Source organism: Epinephelus moara, chromosome 6 (assembly GCF_006386435.1).
Source record: "Epinephelus moara isolate mb chromosome 6, YSFRI_EMoa_1.0, whole genome shotgun sequence".
Classification (NCBI taxonomy): Eukaryota; Metazoa; Chordata; class Actinopteri; order Perciformes; family Serranidae; genus Epinephelus; species Epinephelus moara.
In genome coordinates, this window is record NC_065511.1 from 38,037,858 (window position 1) to 38,056,707 (window position 18,850).

The window sequence follows — 18,850 nt, forward strand, 5'->3', positions numbered from 1 at the left end:
CTTCAGTTTGACGTGTCTTATAATTAGTTTGTATTTTATGCGCTGAGTTCATTGAGAGATACTGGACCTGAGGTCCAGACTTGACCTACATAGTGTTAACTGTTCAGCTCAAGAAAATCTGACGTCTGGCCCTAAAAATATTGTAAGATTTAAGTGACAGCTCCAGAGGAGACTAAACTAGGAGGTCTTTTTTATTCTAAAATCACAAAGAGTTTAAGTTTTTTTCTTGGATCACTCACAATAGGCTATAATACAACAGGGACATCTTTATAGGAAGTATTCACATCCCTTAACTTAAGTAAAGTGCCAAAATATAGTTTGTTTGTTTTTTACTATCCCATAGCACTCACTGACTGCTACAACTTCATCTGATGTGTTGCAATATTTCCCTGATGGCATGGTGCACTTTGCTTTTTAAACTCAGGTTTTTAACTTTGTTCTTTGTTTCTGCTTATTTATTTATTTATTTTTCTTTAAATCTAACTTAAATTCTGTTTTTATTATTGTTTTGTGTGAAGGGAGACTGGTGATTAAGAATTGAATTGCATGGTGTGCTGTGTTTTTACTGTGTAGGCCTATATGACAATGAACTTCTTGAATCTTGAATGCTAGTTATCTCAGACCAGTAAAAGGATTCTTTCATGGAAAGCACATTTGTAGACACAGCACAATAATATGTACGGTGACTGGCTGTGAATATTTTAAGAGCCCAAGATGGAAACCTTATTTGTCCCATTTTACCTGATGTCCCAAATTATCTGACTATTACATAATGCCTTATTGGAGTATTTTTCTGATGCATATTACAGCATAAAGGACATTTTAATATAGCCGGACAAAAAAGGAGAAAGCTGCTCTGTACACTGCTGGTAGTTAATGTAGTTTAATGTCAATAATCTCATCACTCACATTCCTTTATATTGATGTGTTTTGTGCTGCATCTAGGTCTATTTTCATTTTTCAATACTGCTGGACAGCTACAAACTCCTCCATCTTTAAATGTGACAAGAAAAGACTTTTATTCCCAAGACAATTGAAAACAAAAAGTGTAACCTAAGGATGCTTTGGTGCAGTTTTATGGAGCAGCAGTGAAGAGACGGCTGTTTTTACCCGTTTGTTTTATGCTTTTATGATTATTTTATGTGTGCGGATATCACCTCTCTGTTTTGTATTGTGTTTAATGTACTATGTGCTTTATGAGTGGGTGGCTTTACTATTTTTGTCTGAGCTCACTCAGACAAATTCATCAGATTAGTCGTATTGATTTGGCGATAAAGTCTCGAATCACACAGTGACACTTTTTATTTCTCTGCGTGGCGTCAGTAAAGTTTATCTTGTGTTTTTTTATGTGTAAAGTTTGAATCTGTAAAGTTACAAATGACCGACTTTTAGACCACTTGAATACATTTATTTAAAAATATAATATAGTGGATTAAATGCATTAATTAACATCAAATGAAAGTAAATTATACACATTAAATGTGCTTAGTAACTTCAAAAAAAAAAAAGAAAAAAAAATATTAATAAATAAAGGCCCAGAAATTGCAGTGAGTTAGGCTGTTTATTAAGGTGAAATAAATAAATAAAAAAATAAATTACAATTACTATTGAAAATTTAAACCTCAAAAATTATTAATTGGCAAAAACTATTAGATTATTCAGACATTTCAGTTTTACTCCATTTGTTTAGGATACCCTGAAGGTTTTTGTTTCATCATGTTTCTTTTGTTCCCTGCATTTTATTTATTTGTTGTGCACTTGAATTTATTTTCACACTATTTTTATATTATGAAATAATACTTTCTACAACTTCTTTATGAAAATCTGTAACTATATAGTCAATGTATTAAAAGTTTAAGGAAAATAAAGATCTTGTTACCAGTCTAAATTATCCTTTTAATGGGCCTACAGTCTACAGTCTTTACGCAGTATATAAAGTAATGACTTTAAAGGACAGTGTAGTTTGTTTTAGTTTTTAATTAATCCGGATTAAATTGGCAGCCGATGAAAATTCCGTGTTTTTTTAAGTGAACCTCTCGGTTGCGCTTTTTAAGGCGTTTGTCCCACTGGGGCCGCCGTAGACAGCAATACGGCCCGCCTCCAACTCAAAAGTCTGTTGATGAATTTAGGAAGTAGGTCGAAACAAGTCTGACAGAGTTCAACAGCAGCCAGAGGTTTAAAACTCAGAAACATTTTGTGAAAGAGATGCTCGGCTGCTTGTGGTGAGTTCACGGTCACTCGCCGTGAGCAGAAACATGGTTGTGTTGCGTTCAGAGTCCTCAGTATTGTGGCTCCTTGTTATTGCTGTGACAGCTCATGTCAGTGGAGCTGCAGGGAAACCGAAACTGCTCGACTATGGGGCGAGCTGTGAGTCTGAGGACAGCGCCATCAGCCTGAGGTCCAGTAAAACCTCCTCAGCGCTAGAACCGGAGCCAGGAGACCCTGCAAACGCGTTCACTGTCCTGACTCTGGACGGGGAGTTCTCCTACCAGCCCGGTGCTCTGCGGGGAGCCCTCATCATTCACGCCTTCTCCAACAAGTCCGGGTTCCTGGAGTGTCTGTGGAGCTCGGAGTCGTCCCTGAGCAGCCTGGTGGAGGAGCTGCCCAACAGCACCCAGGTCCTGTTTCTGTCCCTGGATGACTCCGCGTTCAGTGATGCTCTCTGGATGAAGGAGCAGGTGCAGCGGGTCGCCATGCACAGGTGACCGGAGAGGAGCCGCTGCTCCTGGGCACAGTGTTAGAGTCAGCCCGGTGGTTACACTCCGTTAAACATGTGGTTTAACACTGCAGGGATCATTTACTTAAGTAAAAGTATCAATACAAAAATGTTAAATAATTAATTACAAATAAAAGATCTGCCTTCAAATCAATGCAGTGATTATAAACTTTAATTTTAATAATAATAGTAATAAACTTTACTTACAGCACCCTTCATACAAGAAATGCAGCACAAAGTGTTGAAAATGTCTCTGAGAATACACATAATGGACATAAAACAAACAAGGCAATATTTATATAAAAGGACATTTAAAACAGTTTAAAACATGGAATAATTTATTAATAAAACCACAGAGTTGTAAAACTATAAATCATAAAAATACGTGGCATCCCTGACATCTATAGGTAGTGTTTTCCATAGCTTTGGGGTGTAATTGACATTGAATAATCAATTAATCCACTAGTTGTCCACTATTAAATTGATTATCAAATTAATTTGTGAATTGATTAATCTGTTTGAGTAATTTTTTAAAACCTTTAATGTCCAAACTGAGAAAAAAAGCAGTGGATTTTTTTCAGAATCAGAACCAGAAAGATTTTATTGATCCCAGAGGTGAAACTATGATTCATTACAGTCGCTCCAATGTAAAGAACAGAGAATCATAAGAATAAGAGTGTGACATAGAAGTATGGTTTTTTTTTAATCAGGAATATTTTTATTGAATTTTGACAGGATTACACAATGCATGATCACATCAAGTATCAAACTTAAGCATGAAACCCAGTCACAATCCTCTCCATTCCACTAACCCCTAATAACAGCTGGAATAACGTCAACAGGACGGACCTCCATCTCAAGGACAGTACAAAAAATTACAGATGAGCTGCGAGTCAGGTTTAATATTAAAAGACAGGGGGAGAGAAGTCTGTGTAAAAGGAAGGTTCACAATAATGGGCTTCAGGAGTATGTACATTTAATAAAATAAATTAGAAATAAAAATGTGCATTATGCTACAACTAGCACTTAAGATATTAAGAATAAAATATGTTCACTGTGCTGAGTCTGTAAGAGTGTAAAAATATACAAATATGTGCACTGTGCCACATTTACTTTTTATAACAGACCTCATAGTTTTTTTTAAATACAGGCCTCTACCAAACTGTTGAGAAGTCACTTTATGATAATTGTAAAACAGAAAGAAAACACAAAAATTACAAACCATATCCTCCTGAGACCCTGTGTCCTCGTATGAGGTCATCAAATTTTGGGTTTACTTGACCTTATACTTTATTCTACTTAACTTAAGGCCCTGACACACCAAGCCGACGGTCGGCCGTCGACCAAAGTCGGGCCGTCCGTGAGCGTCTGCCGCCCAAGTTTTTGCGGTGTGTCCTGTAACAATACTTCAGTGTTGGCGGCTTTTCGGCCGATTGAGCATGTTGAATCGGAGGCGGAGCTTGTCGGTGAGAGAGATCCCTCTGATTGGCTGTTCAGGTTTTATTTCCTCGCCCCTGTAGCGAGTGAATCTGCCTGTAGTGAAACCGGGGCTAACCGGCGCTTCCTCCTCAGGCTCCACTTCACTCAGCTGCCCGACAGACCCGCTGCTTCTTCACACTTTAACCTGAATAACAAACTGGAGCTAGATGGGAGCGGCTAGCAAAGCGTTAGCTGCAGCATGACCGGAGGGAATCACAGCCAGTTAGCCTCCGCTAGTCTCTGAGCTAGCCCCGGCTCTCCGTTTGGATCCAACCGGAGCACCGAGCCCTGGTTTGTTATTCAGGTTAAAGTGGGAAGAAGCAGCGGGTTTATCGGGCAGCTGAGTGAAGTGGAGCCTGAGGAGGAAACACCAGGACCGTCTGGATGTAATAGTCCGTGGAGGTGCTGCGGTGCTCGGCTGCTCAGATAGGATGTAGTCCGTGTAGTGTGTTCAAATGCAACTGACACAGGGCGACTTGAGGCAACGTAGACGACGCAACAGTTGGCTTTCGTCGCCGCTAGCTCTTTGATGACGGTTTGGTGTGTCCGCACCTTTAGACCTGCTGTTCTCATTCACTTTTTTGTGCCATCTAGTGGCAGTAAGAGCACAATACACTAATCCATGTAAAAACAAGATGGCAGCCATCTCTGCCAAGTCAGTCTGCAGCTGGTCCCGACACAAAAGTGGACAAGATCCAAAACCTGATCATATTTTAAATGTAGTAAATGTAGTCATTGTGCAGAATGACCCATTCCAGAATTATATGTATTGTATTATTGGATAATAAACAGAAGTGAATTAATGTGTAAGCACAACCCAGAAATATTGGTTTACTACTTTGACCAATCACATTAAAGCTCCTTAATGTTTCTGCAGGAATAAGGAGGTTCTGTCCAGGCTGCACTTCTCTCCGGTGCCGGTCTTCGCTCTGGGTAACTGGATACCCAACGTGCTTTACTACTGGCGCTGCTGGGCACGCAACTGTATCTACGCCCAGGCTGTTTTCAAATCCGAGGGTGAGACTGCCGTCTCTTCACAGACCTAATGAGTCCTATTCTCTGGCTGATGTTTGGGATTATTGAGAGAAGTTTGGACCAACAAAAACAAATGGTAGAAATAATATTTTATTTTCATTTATCATTTAAGCTGCCAAACTTACTGTACTGACTGCTGTGTACGTTTGTCTTTTTGCCAGTTTTTGTCGGTTGTTGGGATGTCAGTCCGTTTGTACGTACGTCCCATTCTTGTGAATGTGATATCTCAAGAACACCTTGAGGAAATTTCTTAGAAATTAGCGCAAATGTCCACTTGGAATCAACTATGAACTGATTATAATTTGGTGGTCAAAGGTCACTGTGATCTTGTCTGTCTCATTCTTGTGAATGCGATATCTCAAGAACACCTTGAGGAAATTTCTTAAAAATTTGGCACAAACGTCCACTTGGAATCAACAATTAACTGATTATCATTTGGTGGCCAAAAGTCAAAGGTCACTGTGACCTTGCATCCATCTCATTCTCTTGTCTGTCTCATTCTTGTAACGCGATATCTCAAGAAGGCCTTGAGGGAGTTTCCTCAAATTTGGCACAAACGTCCACTTGGACTCAAGAATGACCCGATTAGAATTTGGTGGTCAAAGGTCAAGGTCACTGTGACCTCACTGTTTATAGCCATAACTCGAGAATTCATATACTAATTAAGATAAAATTTCACACAAATGTCTTACAGGATAAAATAATGAAGTGATGACATTTTATATACAAAAGGTCAAAGGTCAACTTCACTGTGACATCATAAAGTTTTCTTGCCATTACTCAACGTCATATCTCAGGAACAGAAGGAGAAACATTTGGTCAGATACTGAATATATAAGTATAGATAAGTGTCCATGTTATAAGAGACATGGATGTAAACTGTAAGTGCAACTGGAATGGTTAAAGTTTTAATTAATTTAATTAGTTTATTGTGAATTTCTTTGAAGTAGTGGTTTATTTTTCCTATTTCTCTTGTTGTGTTTATTGTGGTCATGTATGCACCAAAACACCAAGGTAATTCCATGTATGTGATTCTGAATCTGCTGTAGGTATGAGTTTACTTTGAAACTGTCATTAATATTTAACTTAAGTCAAATCAGTTTATTTGTTCAGCACAGTTTAAAAACAACCACCAGCTGACCAAAGTGCTTTACACAGTGAAAAAGAAAAAGTACAGAAACTAACAAATGACAGAAAGACAATGACGAAAACAGATATTGAGATACTTGAAACACAGAAAGCCAGAAAAAACAAGTGGGTTTCAGCCTGGATGTAAACATTCAGTGGTCGGGGATGATCAGACATGTAAAAGGGAGGCAGTTTCACAACTTTGGCCCGACCACAGGAAAAGCACAGTCACCTTTTTGCCCTGAACAATAAACTGGGACAGAAAGCAGCAGCTGATCAGATGACCTCAGTGTTAGCACAGTGGTTCCCAACTGGTTCCATCATAGGGTCCAAATTTCTCTTTAGTCATTAGTACAAGGTCCATGCAGTTTAATACATTCAGCGCCATAAATGTGTTTGGCTGTGTCATCGAGTGAGTTTGCTGTCTCTGTCAAGTATCTGTCCGTTAGTCACTCAAAATACTGATAAAGATCTGTGCCAAAAATTCTCTGTACTTCAAAATATAAAGTTTGTTTTTACAAACTTGACACATTTGTGAGTCACTTCTGGTCCATTCAGAACGGGCCCATGACCCACTTTTGGACCACGACCCACCAGTTGGGAACCACTGTTGTAGCAGGACAGTAGAGAGGTGAAAGGTCACTGAGATATCCTGGAGTAACATCTTGTAGTCAGCCCTAAATGTCACCAGTAATCAGTGCAGTGACCTTAAAATTGGACTCATATTTAATATCGGATAAATTTCTTTAGGACCGTTTTTTACTCCACAAATTTTTCATACCATTTCAGGGTATAAAGTTGCCTCAGCTTCATTCAGTGAATTATGAACATATATTTTATATTGTTTCCCAACATTGTATTTTAGTCTGTGTATTGGACGTAGGTTGATGGTTGTGTATTTTTCTGTCCTCACAGGGTGGAACATGCCCGTGATCGTCAAGAGACTGGATGCCAGGTATGACTGGCTCATGAAGCTCTGGGATAGAAAGTCGTATCAGCTGACTGATGCAGGTGACGGGTGTCAACCTTCCCCCTCGGTGGCGGGTGCTGTGGCCTGGGTGTCTGAGGGAAACTGCTCTTTCTTTACTAAGGTCTGTTAACGTTAACGCCATTTTACTGCTTTTTCTTCTTTGTAGCCGGTCAGTAGTCACTCCATAGTCTTGTTTTTAAACACACAGGAAGTATTGACTTTCATCTGATATGACATTTTGTTCTTCCTTCCAGGTGGAGAGCATGGCCAAATCCAATGCCTCCGGTGTCCTTGTCTACGCTCTGCCCGGTAATCCGATCCAGGACATGAACTGTGTTGAGGATGAATGCGACACAACGCTGGACATCCCTGCTGCCATGGTGCACATGGAGGGTTCGGTCACTCAGGCGCTTGAGTAAGACTGACTGACCTGGAGGATTAAAAGCCTCCTGACTTTGATGATTAACATCCGTGTACATAGATTAACTGAACACTTTGAAGGTTAAAGGAAAGATTCTGGAAAGTCTGTTTGCCTAATCGCATGTTGACTTGGTCTGGTCACAACTTTAAAGGATGTTTCTGAAATTCATCAGTCCTTGTCTCTAAACTACAGAGAATCTGATTGTAAAAATGCATCAGGTGTAAGATATGATGATGTCTTTTTTAATGCTGCTCGTCACATTTTGGTTTTGATTCTTCTGAATTTGTATCGTAGGTTTGGACAGCTGGTGTATGTCTCCTTCCAGAACACCCCATCCCCGAACTTCTTCATCAGTATCGACCATCAGGGGGCGCTGGCTGAGATGGGCTGGTCTCTGTACCCTTCGTTCAGCTTCGTCAACTGGCAGGCACAGTGGTAAGGACGCAGATGAACGTCTGAAGGGTTGAAGAGAGTCTGCAGAAGAGATGTATCATAGATTTGCAACCTAAAATCAATGTGAGCCAGGGGGGTACATTTAGGGAGCAATGGCCCCTTTCCTACTTCCTGCCCACCTACTTCCTGCCCCCTTGCTCAGACCACATGCATCTTCCAACTTGGCCTCCATTTTGAACTCTACTGCACACCCGAGGCTCTCTGACTGTAGTTAAAATCCTTTATTAATACATGGATAAACCAACACTTTTCGACGAGAGAGTCTTCATCAGGGTGCCTCAGATGCATTTTTGGACTGCCTGCCTGTACCAAGGACTTTTACACTAAGTGGGCTGATCAGTCGTTCTTTTTTTATTTTAACCCCATCCTTGAAGAGCACCTGACTTTTTACAACTAACTACATAGAGCCTTAACCCAGTGCAGCGCTCCATTTGAACCATTTGGATGGTGAAACGTAACAGACATAAACCTGCAAAGTGTTTCCATTTTAAACAAGGCTACTTGTTGAGTTTTGGTGAGGATGGCTGAGCTTGTGAAACCGCAGATGGACACAATTCGACTTGCACCCCCGTCTTAAAAACTAGCACTTGGAAGCATTTTGGCTTCTTGAAGTTGAAGGGAAAAGGAACTTGGACAGGAGTCACACTGTTTGCAAGTAATTTCATCTGTTCATTTTAAGTATGGATCATTACAAATATGCTATGTTTTAAAAGTAGCAAGTTGTCACACAGTAAGATAAAAAAAAAAGTTGTATAGAAATCGATAATTTTGATGGATCGATAATCGTTTTGTAGCGCTCACAACAGACCGTGACATACCTGTAGTTTCCCACCCTTTCTAAAAACTGCTTCTGTGGTAGTTCCAGCTGCAGTAACTGTCTCCTGGAGCACATTTTGCCATGATGACACACACACAGACTCACAAGGTGAAAACAATACCAGCTGTCACCACGTTGCAACTGGCAAAAACGCTATGAACAAAAATCAGAAAATATTTTCAGGATTGCGACGCAGATTTTACTTTAAGTCTCTTGAAAGAATCCCTAATTTGACAAATCTAACACTAAATGTATCTCTCTTTTTTTTAAATTTGAAACATGATATTTGAATTTGATGTGTATAGTTTGCTTGTGTGAAAAATATGTTTTTGCATGTACCCCTGACTTTATTGTCTGTCTCCAGGTTCGATTTCTACGCCGACCTGCAGACCAAACTTCAAAGTCCTGCAAAGGTTGTTCCTGTTTTTGACAAAGTCCAAATGCAGGGGGAGACGGGAGCGGTGGCCACGGTCGACCTGCCTTTAGGTAACCTCATCAGCAGTATGTGTGAGATTGGCAGGTTTAAATGTGCTTAGTGGTCATTTCGTACCAAAGGTGACAGATATTCTGTGATTATTATTATTGTTTTAATGTCCTAATGGAAAAGTCCTGTTATATGACACTTAAACTCTCCTCTGACACCCAGACTAGTGGTGTTATTGTTCACGTTTGTAGCTTTAAGACAAGCTGACTGTGTTCAATAACAGGGAAACTATGAATGTGCAACAAAAGTTTTCACAGACAGTTCCTGTGTGGCTGAGTTATGAGAGGGCTGTCAAACAGATTTAGGTCTGACCTCGGTGATATAATCCATTATTATGGAACACTTCTGTCCAAAGCATCCATTAGTGTCGGCTCAAAACTGCTAACCTGTTCAAAAAACACAACATTAGCATGCAGAGGTAAGAGGAATTTAGCATTAGAGCATCAGTGTGAACTCTTAACGCAGCATGAGAGGAACTCGAGCTTTGTTGAAAATGATAATGATATAAACATTTGCACATTTTGTCTCTCCTCAGCCCTGTCGAGCTTTGACACCCTGGAGCTTGACGCAGCGTTGTCGTGTCCTGGCAAGAAAGACTCGTCCTGCGCTCACTGGGATCACACAGTGCAGCTGTTCATCTGCTGCGATCCTCTCGGTCCGTACTGCGACACGGAGCTGGGCAGATGGATCACTGCCTTCCGCAGGTGCGATGGTGATGTTAAACACAAGATGATCATAATAATTACTATTTATATTAATAATCCACAGTTTTTGTGGAATAAATACATCTATATGTGCCGTCTGTGGATCTTTTAAGATTGTGAAAAATATAAATTTAAGGGTTTAAAGAGTATTTGAATTAAAAAGAAATTAAGATAATTACTTGAAGGAACATCCTTTACTTTTTTATTTCTTCATATTTCTTTTTTCCCTACTGTTTTCACTTCTGTTTCCAGATATTGCATTATAATGTGTAGTTTGTGGAGCCAAACTGCTACAAGCATTTTATATACTCTATTTTATTTCATTTTAGCCCTTATCTCTGCCTCTCTGGCTGTGTATAGTTTTGTTATAGCCCCCTTTTCATAGACATCCTTTGTTTTTTGCAACAGTCTTTCTTTGTGTGTGTAGGTGTGGGGTTTTTTATTCTTTTTTTTTTTATATATATATATATTTTTTTTTTACATTCATTTGTTTTGTTTTTTTGTTGGTTTTCTTTATGAGTTATATGAATATGAATAATAAGTCTGTTTTATGCTTTCTATTGACAATAAACTGAGCACAACAGATATTAAAAGAACATTTTAGATTTCTGTGAAGTGGGGTTTCATCAGGTGCTTATCCACGGTCAGTGTACGTTAGATATCGGTTAGCATGCTCTCAGTTTGGATGTTGGCAGCAGCAAAACTTATTTTAGCAACCCATAAAAAGTCCTACCGAAAAAAGAAAATCAATATCTGTTTAAGTGTACACCATGTTTGGAATGTTTTTACCACTTAACCTTGCTGTCAGACAGCGATTTGAAACGGGGAACTAAACTGAAACTGAAACTTATCTATGCTCCCGTCAAAGCCACCAAATCCCAGTGACAAAAACAGTAATTTTACATCGCAGAACACGGGAGTTGCTGGTCTACCACTGCCAGGATCGATTAGTTTGCTTGTCTTATTGTGTGACTTTGGTGTTCTAAAGGTCCACTGTGTAAGATATGGGGGGATTTAGTGGCGTCTAGCAGTGAGGATAGCGGATTACAACCAGCTGAAACTTCTCCTGTTTAGAATTAGGAGATTTTTATTGGGAGCTGAATCATCTCAGCAGAGGTCTGTTCCTCTCCAAAACAAATGGACCAGCTGATAAAAAACGGTAAAAATAGTTTCACACTAAAAACATGTGATTCTCCTACTCTGTTCAGCTCACTGGAGACGTGCCATTAGTCCAGCACCTGCTAATGTGCACTCACCTTTTTTCACTGATACCTTAAAATCCAGACGTTGAAGAGGTTTTCACTCTGAGCCGAATTACCCGCAGAGGTCTCTTCCTCTCCAAAACAAACAGACCAGGTGATTTAAACCGGTAAAAACACTGAATAAAGCAGTTTAACATTAAAAAATCTGTGGTTTTCTGACACTCTTGTCACGGTGGGGCTTCTAACTACACCGAGAGAAATGTTTGGGCACATTTTGTATTGAAAACTAACACGACAGGAACAAAATGCACATCAAAATATTCTTATTAATATGTTATGATGAATATTGATTTTAATTGTGTTACCCGGCTGTCTTCCAGGCAGAATTAAAAAGGACCTAAATGTGTTTTCCTGTGACAATCCTTGTGTTTTATCTGATATGTGTGACATGATTGTACTGTATGTGTTATATTGGCAGAGGCACCGGACGCTGGCTGACAGACGTGTCCCCTCTGATCCCCCTGCTGGACAGCAACAAATGCACCCTCACCATGAAGACGGTGCCGTGGGCGATGCCATGGTTCGTCTCCCTCAACCTGAGATTCAGTGTCAGCAATCGCACAGGTATAAACTGTCATAACATTTAACACACATGTGAAACTGTTCGTGGGTGCTCTGAGCAGGCAGTACAGCTTCAGGTGACAGAGATAGAGACATGTCGTTGTTCTGAAAACAATGGGAAGTTAGTTATTGTAGTTTGACCCACTGATTTGGCTCGCTCGTTAACACAATCAGCAGTCGTAGCAGCAGCGTTGAAACCGATCATGGAGGCAATTAAGGTACTTTAAAACACTTAGACCTGATTGCTACAAATGATACATATTTGAAGAGTCAGTGTGACTCACACTTCCCAAGGATATCATTATCTCCGATGTGCATCGCGAACGTCCATAAATCCACTCAGAATAGAAAAAAGAACATAATCCAGAACTCACCTGGGAATCCTCACATTTTTGGCTGCGAGGTGTTGGTGTTTCCCCACTCTCAAAATGAATAGTGGTGCAGGGGTGACATTTTTTGAAGGCCAGTCCATCAGTTAATATCACCCTGGTTCCCCCAACAAAAAGCCAGTGGGATTTTTATGTTGCATATTGTATTATTGCAGAAAATAAGCTCTGTGCCAAACAAAAATTTACGATACTTACACGCAACCACCTTTTTTAGGTGAGACAAATGAACCAGAAATGCCTAAATGCCAACACATTTCTGGGTTTTAGGACTCATTCCTGCAACACTATACAGGCTCTGACAGAGCTGTAGATGCTGACAATCTTTTATTACTGTATTCCTCATTTTCTGTCTCCAGTTTAGCATGATAGCATGGACGATTTAGTAAGTTAGCAAGCCAACTAGCTAGCCACTACATAATAATAATGATAAAATGTATTTGATATAGCACCTTTCACAGAAATCAAATGCAATCAATAAAAACAAAGCAACAAAAATAAAGTAAAACACAGAGCAAACACAGGCTAATGAGGACCCAAATAGAAACATACGAGGGAACAAGCATTAGACAATTTTGGCCATTTTGGAGAAGGTGGGTCTTCAGTTGTTTTTTAAAAATTTCTAAAGAGACCACAGACTGTAAACCTGATGGAAGAGAGCTCCATAGTGTTGGAGCCACAACTGCAAAGATATGATCACCTTTTGTTTTGAGTCTGGAGAGTGGGACAGCCAGTAGGTCCTGTTCTGAAGACCTAAGAGACCTACTGACAATATATAGATGGAGGAGATCACTGATGTGTTCAGGTGCCAGACCGTGGAGGGCTTTATACGTGAAAATGAGAATCATAAAATGAATCCTGAACCTGATGGTAACCAGTGTGAAGAAACTAAAATGGGAGTGATGTGAGTTGACCTGTCGGACCTGGTTAACAGCCAAGCAGCAGTATTCTGGATTATTTGAAGACGTTTCAGAGAAAATTTGTTTAGACAAGTAACGGGAGAATTACAGTAGTTCGGTCAGGAGGACACAAACCGATCTGAGCTTTGCAATATTTCTCAGCTAAATAAAACAAGTTTGGGTCAATTATTGATCAACCTGTATGGCCTGATCAAAAATAACACCCAGATTCCTAAAATTTTAGCTGCAGAAAGGGACCCAATACTCTATTATTATTAACCTCTGTCTTGTCTGTGTTTAATTGTAAGTAGCTGTCTGACATCCAGTCCTTGTTGGCAATCAAACAGTTGTAAAGGAAAGCAAGTTTGTTGGTGCTAACAGGCTGAAATGAGACATACAGTAGAATGTCGTCAGCATAACAATATGATATACCTTTGAACTGGCTAATAAATTGACCATGTGGAAGCATGTATATAGCAAATAATATAGGATCTAAGACAGAGCCCTGTGGTACACCACAGGAAAGAGCAGCAGTGTCAGACCTGAAAGGACCAAGAGACACAGAGGAACTTCTTTCTGAATGGTAGGAGCGAAACCAGTCAAGGGAACTCCCAGTGATACCCACCCACTGTCTGTGCCTTTCAACCATGACACTGTGACCCACAGTATCGAAAGCTGCACCTTCATGAGCAAGATTTACAACGCAATGCTTCATCACAGCATTGGAAAGCACATCCTACAAATCCCTGTTTCTTTCAACGTACAGTATGTATCAATATTTCAAGTAGAGAATTATATACACCATGATAGAACATTTTATCCATACACTCACAGCAGGTAGTATCATTTCACTGGTTGGAGATGTAATGACTCACAAAGTTCATGGTTTGAATTATTACAGTAAGGTATCACAGAAATGTTAATACAGCAATAATGCCTCAGAGTGTGCCACACAACTCTGTTTTTAAACTAGTGTAACCTGAGCTGCATGAACAAAACTAAATATAATATCTCATCAACCACTGCCGTGTTTAACACTGTACAATATATCAAATACCAATCACCCTTTGTGGATAATTTTAGCAGCTACAACACGGAGGTAAAACAGTGGGCATGACAGTAAAACTCACACACCAAATTCACAGCTCAGAGAAAATGTCATGCTCAGATCTGAACTCTCCCACTGTGAGAACGGAGAGCCGGAATAATGTGATCCCAGAACATTTTCTGTCCATGGCAGAGAGCGGGAATCTCTCTGCAGGAAGGAACAGGCTGTCTGTGAATACTTACTGGAAGATGTCTGGATAAAAAAGACACACATTAAAGATGACCTTTTAGTCCCAGAAAACTACTCTGACTCAGCTTCCTTAAAATATAAAAAAAATACAGAATATATGATTATGACACAGAGGATGGTCGGGGAATAAACCGTGTCATAAAAAGGTAAAAGAAGTGCCACATCACATTCTCCCAAAACCGAGGCTGATGTATTTAGATTTCTTGTTTCATCTGAGCCACAATTTTAAGTCAAATATCATAAAACATAAAGGAAACCAATATTTCGTAATAAAAAACCAAAACAATGAACAAGATTGTTATTAATTTTTTGTTGATTGATTTTATCACCATTTTTGATCACATTTATTGTACTTACAGCTTGTCATATTACTACATACATTTACTCCAGTATTTAAGTACCATTTCCTAGGTACTTTACTTGAGTATTTCCTTTCCTTCTGATGAAGGGCTGGTGCCGGAAACCTCACATGTGGTGATACGATTATAATTGCCAAAAGGAGCATTTTCTGGTGTGAGGATCAGTTTCTGTATTTAAGTAATAAGTATGTTAACATTTTCATTAGCTAATAGCCTTCTGTGTTGCAGATAATGGTGCAGAGAAGCTCCGCCCCTTCAGAGTGATGCCACTGTACAGCGGGGGAACCTTTGACAGAGACTACAACAAGAGGTTCCATCCAATCAAAGTCTCCGTCCCGGTGTCGACCAAAAAGGTAATAGATCTGACGCTGATCATAATTAATCATTTAAAGAGCTTCCTGTCTCATGTTAGCGGCTGTGTGTTTGTTGTCAGGTGGAGCTGTACGCTGTCATCACGGCCCACGGCTACGATGAAAACAAATGTGGAGAGTTTTGTGTCACTTCTCACCACTTCTTGATCAATGATGTTTTTAACAACACACTGACATTCGATTCAGCAGGTGAGAAATGTTTGAAGAATATTTTCTGATTTGGTTACTGACAAAACAATCTTACCTCAAGGTTCATTTTTGTAGCTGTTGTGGAGCTTTCAATCATATCACACTATCTTCATCAGCAGGAGTTTGCTCACTTGTAATGGAATTTTAGATGGTTAAATTTTACTTTTTAAGGAGTTGTCGTCTACGTGGCTTATGAAGGAGATGTGTTCAGAAAAATAGAAATTTAAACATTAATACAACTGAAAGTTTTAGAAACTGACGTTGAGCCAAGATAGTTTTATCAAAGATTAAGACTGAACTTTGAAAGTCAGTATTGAGGTCATTAGATTCAATTTAAAGTCTTGCAAGTAGGTTTTGAAATGCTAACATCGCACATTAATCAGGAACCTCATGTCCACTACCTTCACATACATTGGTAGTACATTTGCAAGACAGTAAAATTGGTAGTAGAACCTCAGGTTAAATAATGAAATGTGTTAATAAATGTATTTCACACATGTTGATGCCCTCTCCTTTCTTCATTTTCAATTGTTGACATCTTCAAATGCCTTATTTTGTCCGACTAACAATCAAAAGCCCAAAAGATATTCTGTTTATGATGATATAAAACAAAATTTTTCAAGAAATCCTCACATTTGCGAAGCTGTAACAAATGTTTGGCATTTTTGCTTGGCATTTAAGTTCTTGTAATTTAATCTCATCTCGATCAGCTAATTGATAATGGACACTGAGCTATAGGGTCATTTCTTGCACTGATTGTTGTGTTTTCATCTTTTTGCCGTCATGGTGGGGAACCATCAGGAACACCTCTGGGCTGCACTCTGACGGTGAAAGAGGGCGCCGTACCAAATGAACACGGCACGTGGCTGTACGGGCGTGGAGGCTGGTGTGATGGACTACAGGTCAACCCCTGGAGGACGGATATCACCAAACAGGTACAACCCTACGACTCTCAACTTTACCATTTGCTATTTGTTCTCTTATTGAGCTCAAAAAAATGTAATTTTTCTACACAGAAGCTGCTGTTTAAAGCTCTACCAATCAATAATTTTATATTTACAATGTATTAAATGCGTAATGTGAACAGAAGCGACTGCTCTAGTTGGTAAACATAGTGGAGCATTTATCAGATGTTTTTCTTAGGAGTTGGTGGAGACCAAACCAGAGCTGAAAGAAGAGTGAATACTGAGCGCACAGTCCTCAGTTAGACGGAGACACAACTTAAAATGAATGTTAATGTTGCTTTATAAGATGATATTATGCCAGTTTTGTGTTTACATCTTCTGTTTGAGACACACATAATTAGGGTTTTTAAGAACTGTTTAAATGCCAGTAAGCCTTTCTTCCTCCAGTAGATTTACAAGAACCTGACATCAAAATCAAGGTCACACTGCAGTAAAACATTTGAGTGAGGATTAAACTCAAGGAGCACCTAATTATTCTGAAGTGACCATAAAGGCTCCTGATATAATCGTGTAAACTCTTGACTTGTTTCCTGCCTTAAGTGCTCTCTTGTACTCAGCAGTCATATGAGGAAGAGTCCTGGGATCAGATTTACTCCAAGATTTAATTGTGAAAATGTAAATTTTGCGATTTTTAGTGTTTACGTGTTTACTTTTACTTTAGAAGTTACTATATTTTGTACCAAAGTTAGTATCTTCGCCAGGTGTAAGCCTGGAGGGATCGTGCATTATTTGGTTGTGCGTGTGTGAGAGTGTGTATCTCTCTGTCTGCAGCTAATCTCACAAACTACTGGACCAATCAGCCTAATATTTTGTGTGCACAAGTATGACTGTATCCTTAAGGACCTCTTGTGGTTGCGGTTATTCACAAGTGTTGAAAAACCTGTTTTATCGCCGTCATTGACTGCTGACTCCTCACTTCATAAGGGGCCATTAGGGGCCGCAAGTTTTCCGGAAATTGTCTCGACTAAAAATAACAACCTTTACTGTCTGTTGTAGGCCACGTGTTGGCTGTCGTCCTGGCTCAGAAACTGACATCCATAGAAAAGTTTGGTCTCATTTTGAATCAGAGCATCCACAGATTAATTCCATACCCGATATGTTATGATTCACCAAAGTTATGCACAATAAAAACATTTTTGTTATTTGTGCTGCCATTTTGACCGTAAGGGAACCATGTGGGACAACTCCATCAGGTGCAGCTGCGACCTGATTTTGTTCCATGTGCCACACAGTGTCATACCAGACTGGGAGTGTTTCAGAAACATTTTGCCTGCCTGATTTAGTAGACTTGCAGATTTTTTTTGTTTTTATGTGCCTTTATTTGATAGGACTACATGCAGTAAAGGGCTGCAGGCTGGAATTGAACCTACAACCTTTGTACATGGGACAGCCACTCTAACCACTGAGCTACTGGGTGCCCTGATTTGGTCATTTATCTGTGATATTTGTGCCTCTACAAATGGTAGTAGTAGTAAATAGTAGCAAGTGGGGCTATGGAGTTAAATAGCTTCTTTTTTAATATTGTTTTTTGTTATTTCCTATTTTGTTGTGCTGTAGCCTACAGACAAAGTTAATACTGTTTAAAATCCAGTTATGAATGACATGGATCAAAGATGTTTTGCTACATTCATCCTCATAATTATACTGTATTTATGAGGATGAATGTATTTCACATATTGTGCCTGTTTGCAGGAGAAATTGATCTGCTCTGTGCAACATGCAGCAACTGTCAAAAAAAGACGAGGCTTGTATTTTAGTTTCTGCGCTGTGCTGCTGGAATTATAAAAACTGTCTTGAGTGGCTGCGATCAGCTCGGGCCGCCCCCTGGTGGGGATCTGGACTCCACTGTTAATTATTATTTGCTTGATGAAGATATGTGTGAAATTGAAACGTTCCATCTGTATTTATTCACTGAGTTTTATTACAGTGTGTGGATCCTTTCTCTCTGTTTCTGTCCTCTTTCAGCTGAACATGAGCGAGTTTGAATCCAACACGGTCGTCTACTTCGGCCTGTTCAACGGGACAGATCCTAATCCATCCAAGGAGCCCGGATACATCATCATGTCGTCTTTCTTTGTCTTTTACAAATGACGCCGCTCTGTAAAACTCTACATTGTGAATGGTGATGTGAACTTCCGAATGTGTCGTGTGTGTGTACAATCAACGTCAGAGATTAAATTTCTATTTTCCTACTGCTTTCACTGACTGTTTCCATCACTCTTGCTCCTGTTTCATTAACTTGCACAGACAGGAGGTAACCTTTAGGCTTGATGAATGATAAAACCAGCGCTGACAGAGAATATAACTCTCCACACTCGCACAGCACGATCGGCCATTTGCATTTTATCTCGAGA

General features: G+C 39.6%; 1 protein-coding gene across 1 annotated transcript; it reads left to right on the forward strand.

The window, feature by feature from the left end:
• The first annotated feature begins 2,098 nt into the window (after positions 1-2,098).
• Positions 2,099-18,693, forward strand: si:dkey-256h2.1 (uncharacterized protein LOC337520 homolog). The gene is made up of 12 exons (XM_050047243.1): positions 2,099-2,701; positions 5,073-5,212; positions 7,274-7,449; positions 7,583-7,743; positions 8,044-8,184; positions 9,384-9,505; positions 10,039-10,207; positions 11,888-12,033; positions 15,200-15,324; positions 15,405-15,531; positions 16,333-16,466; positions 18,462-18,693. The coding sequence occupies exons 1-12, from the start codon at positions 2,256-2,258 to the stop codon at positions 18,585-18,587; spliced, it is 2,013 nt and encodes a 670-aa protein (XP_049903200.1). The 5' UTR covers positions 2,099-2,255; the 3' UTR covers positions 18,588-18,693.
• Positions 18,694-18,850: the final 157 nt, after the last annotated feature.

Excerpts from the sequence above, each read along its gene's own strand:
- si:dkey-256h2.1 (XM_050047243.1), top strand. The coding sequence starts at position 2,256 with ATGGTTGTGTTGCGTTCAGAGTCCTCAGTATTGTGGCTCCTTGTTATT. Across the intron at positions 5,213-7,273 it reads GGCTGTTTTCAAATCCGAGG|GGTGGAACATGCCCGTGATC; the intron begins GTGAGACTGCCG and ends CTGTCCTCACAG. Across the intron at positions 9,506-10,038 it reads CACGGTCGACCTGCCTTTAG|CCCTGTCGAGCTTTGACACC; the intron begins GTAACCTCATCA and ends GTCTCTCCTCAG.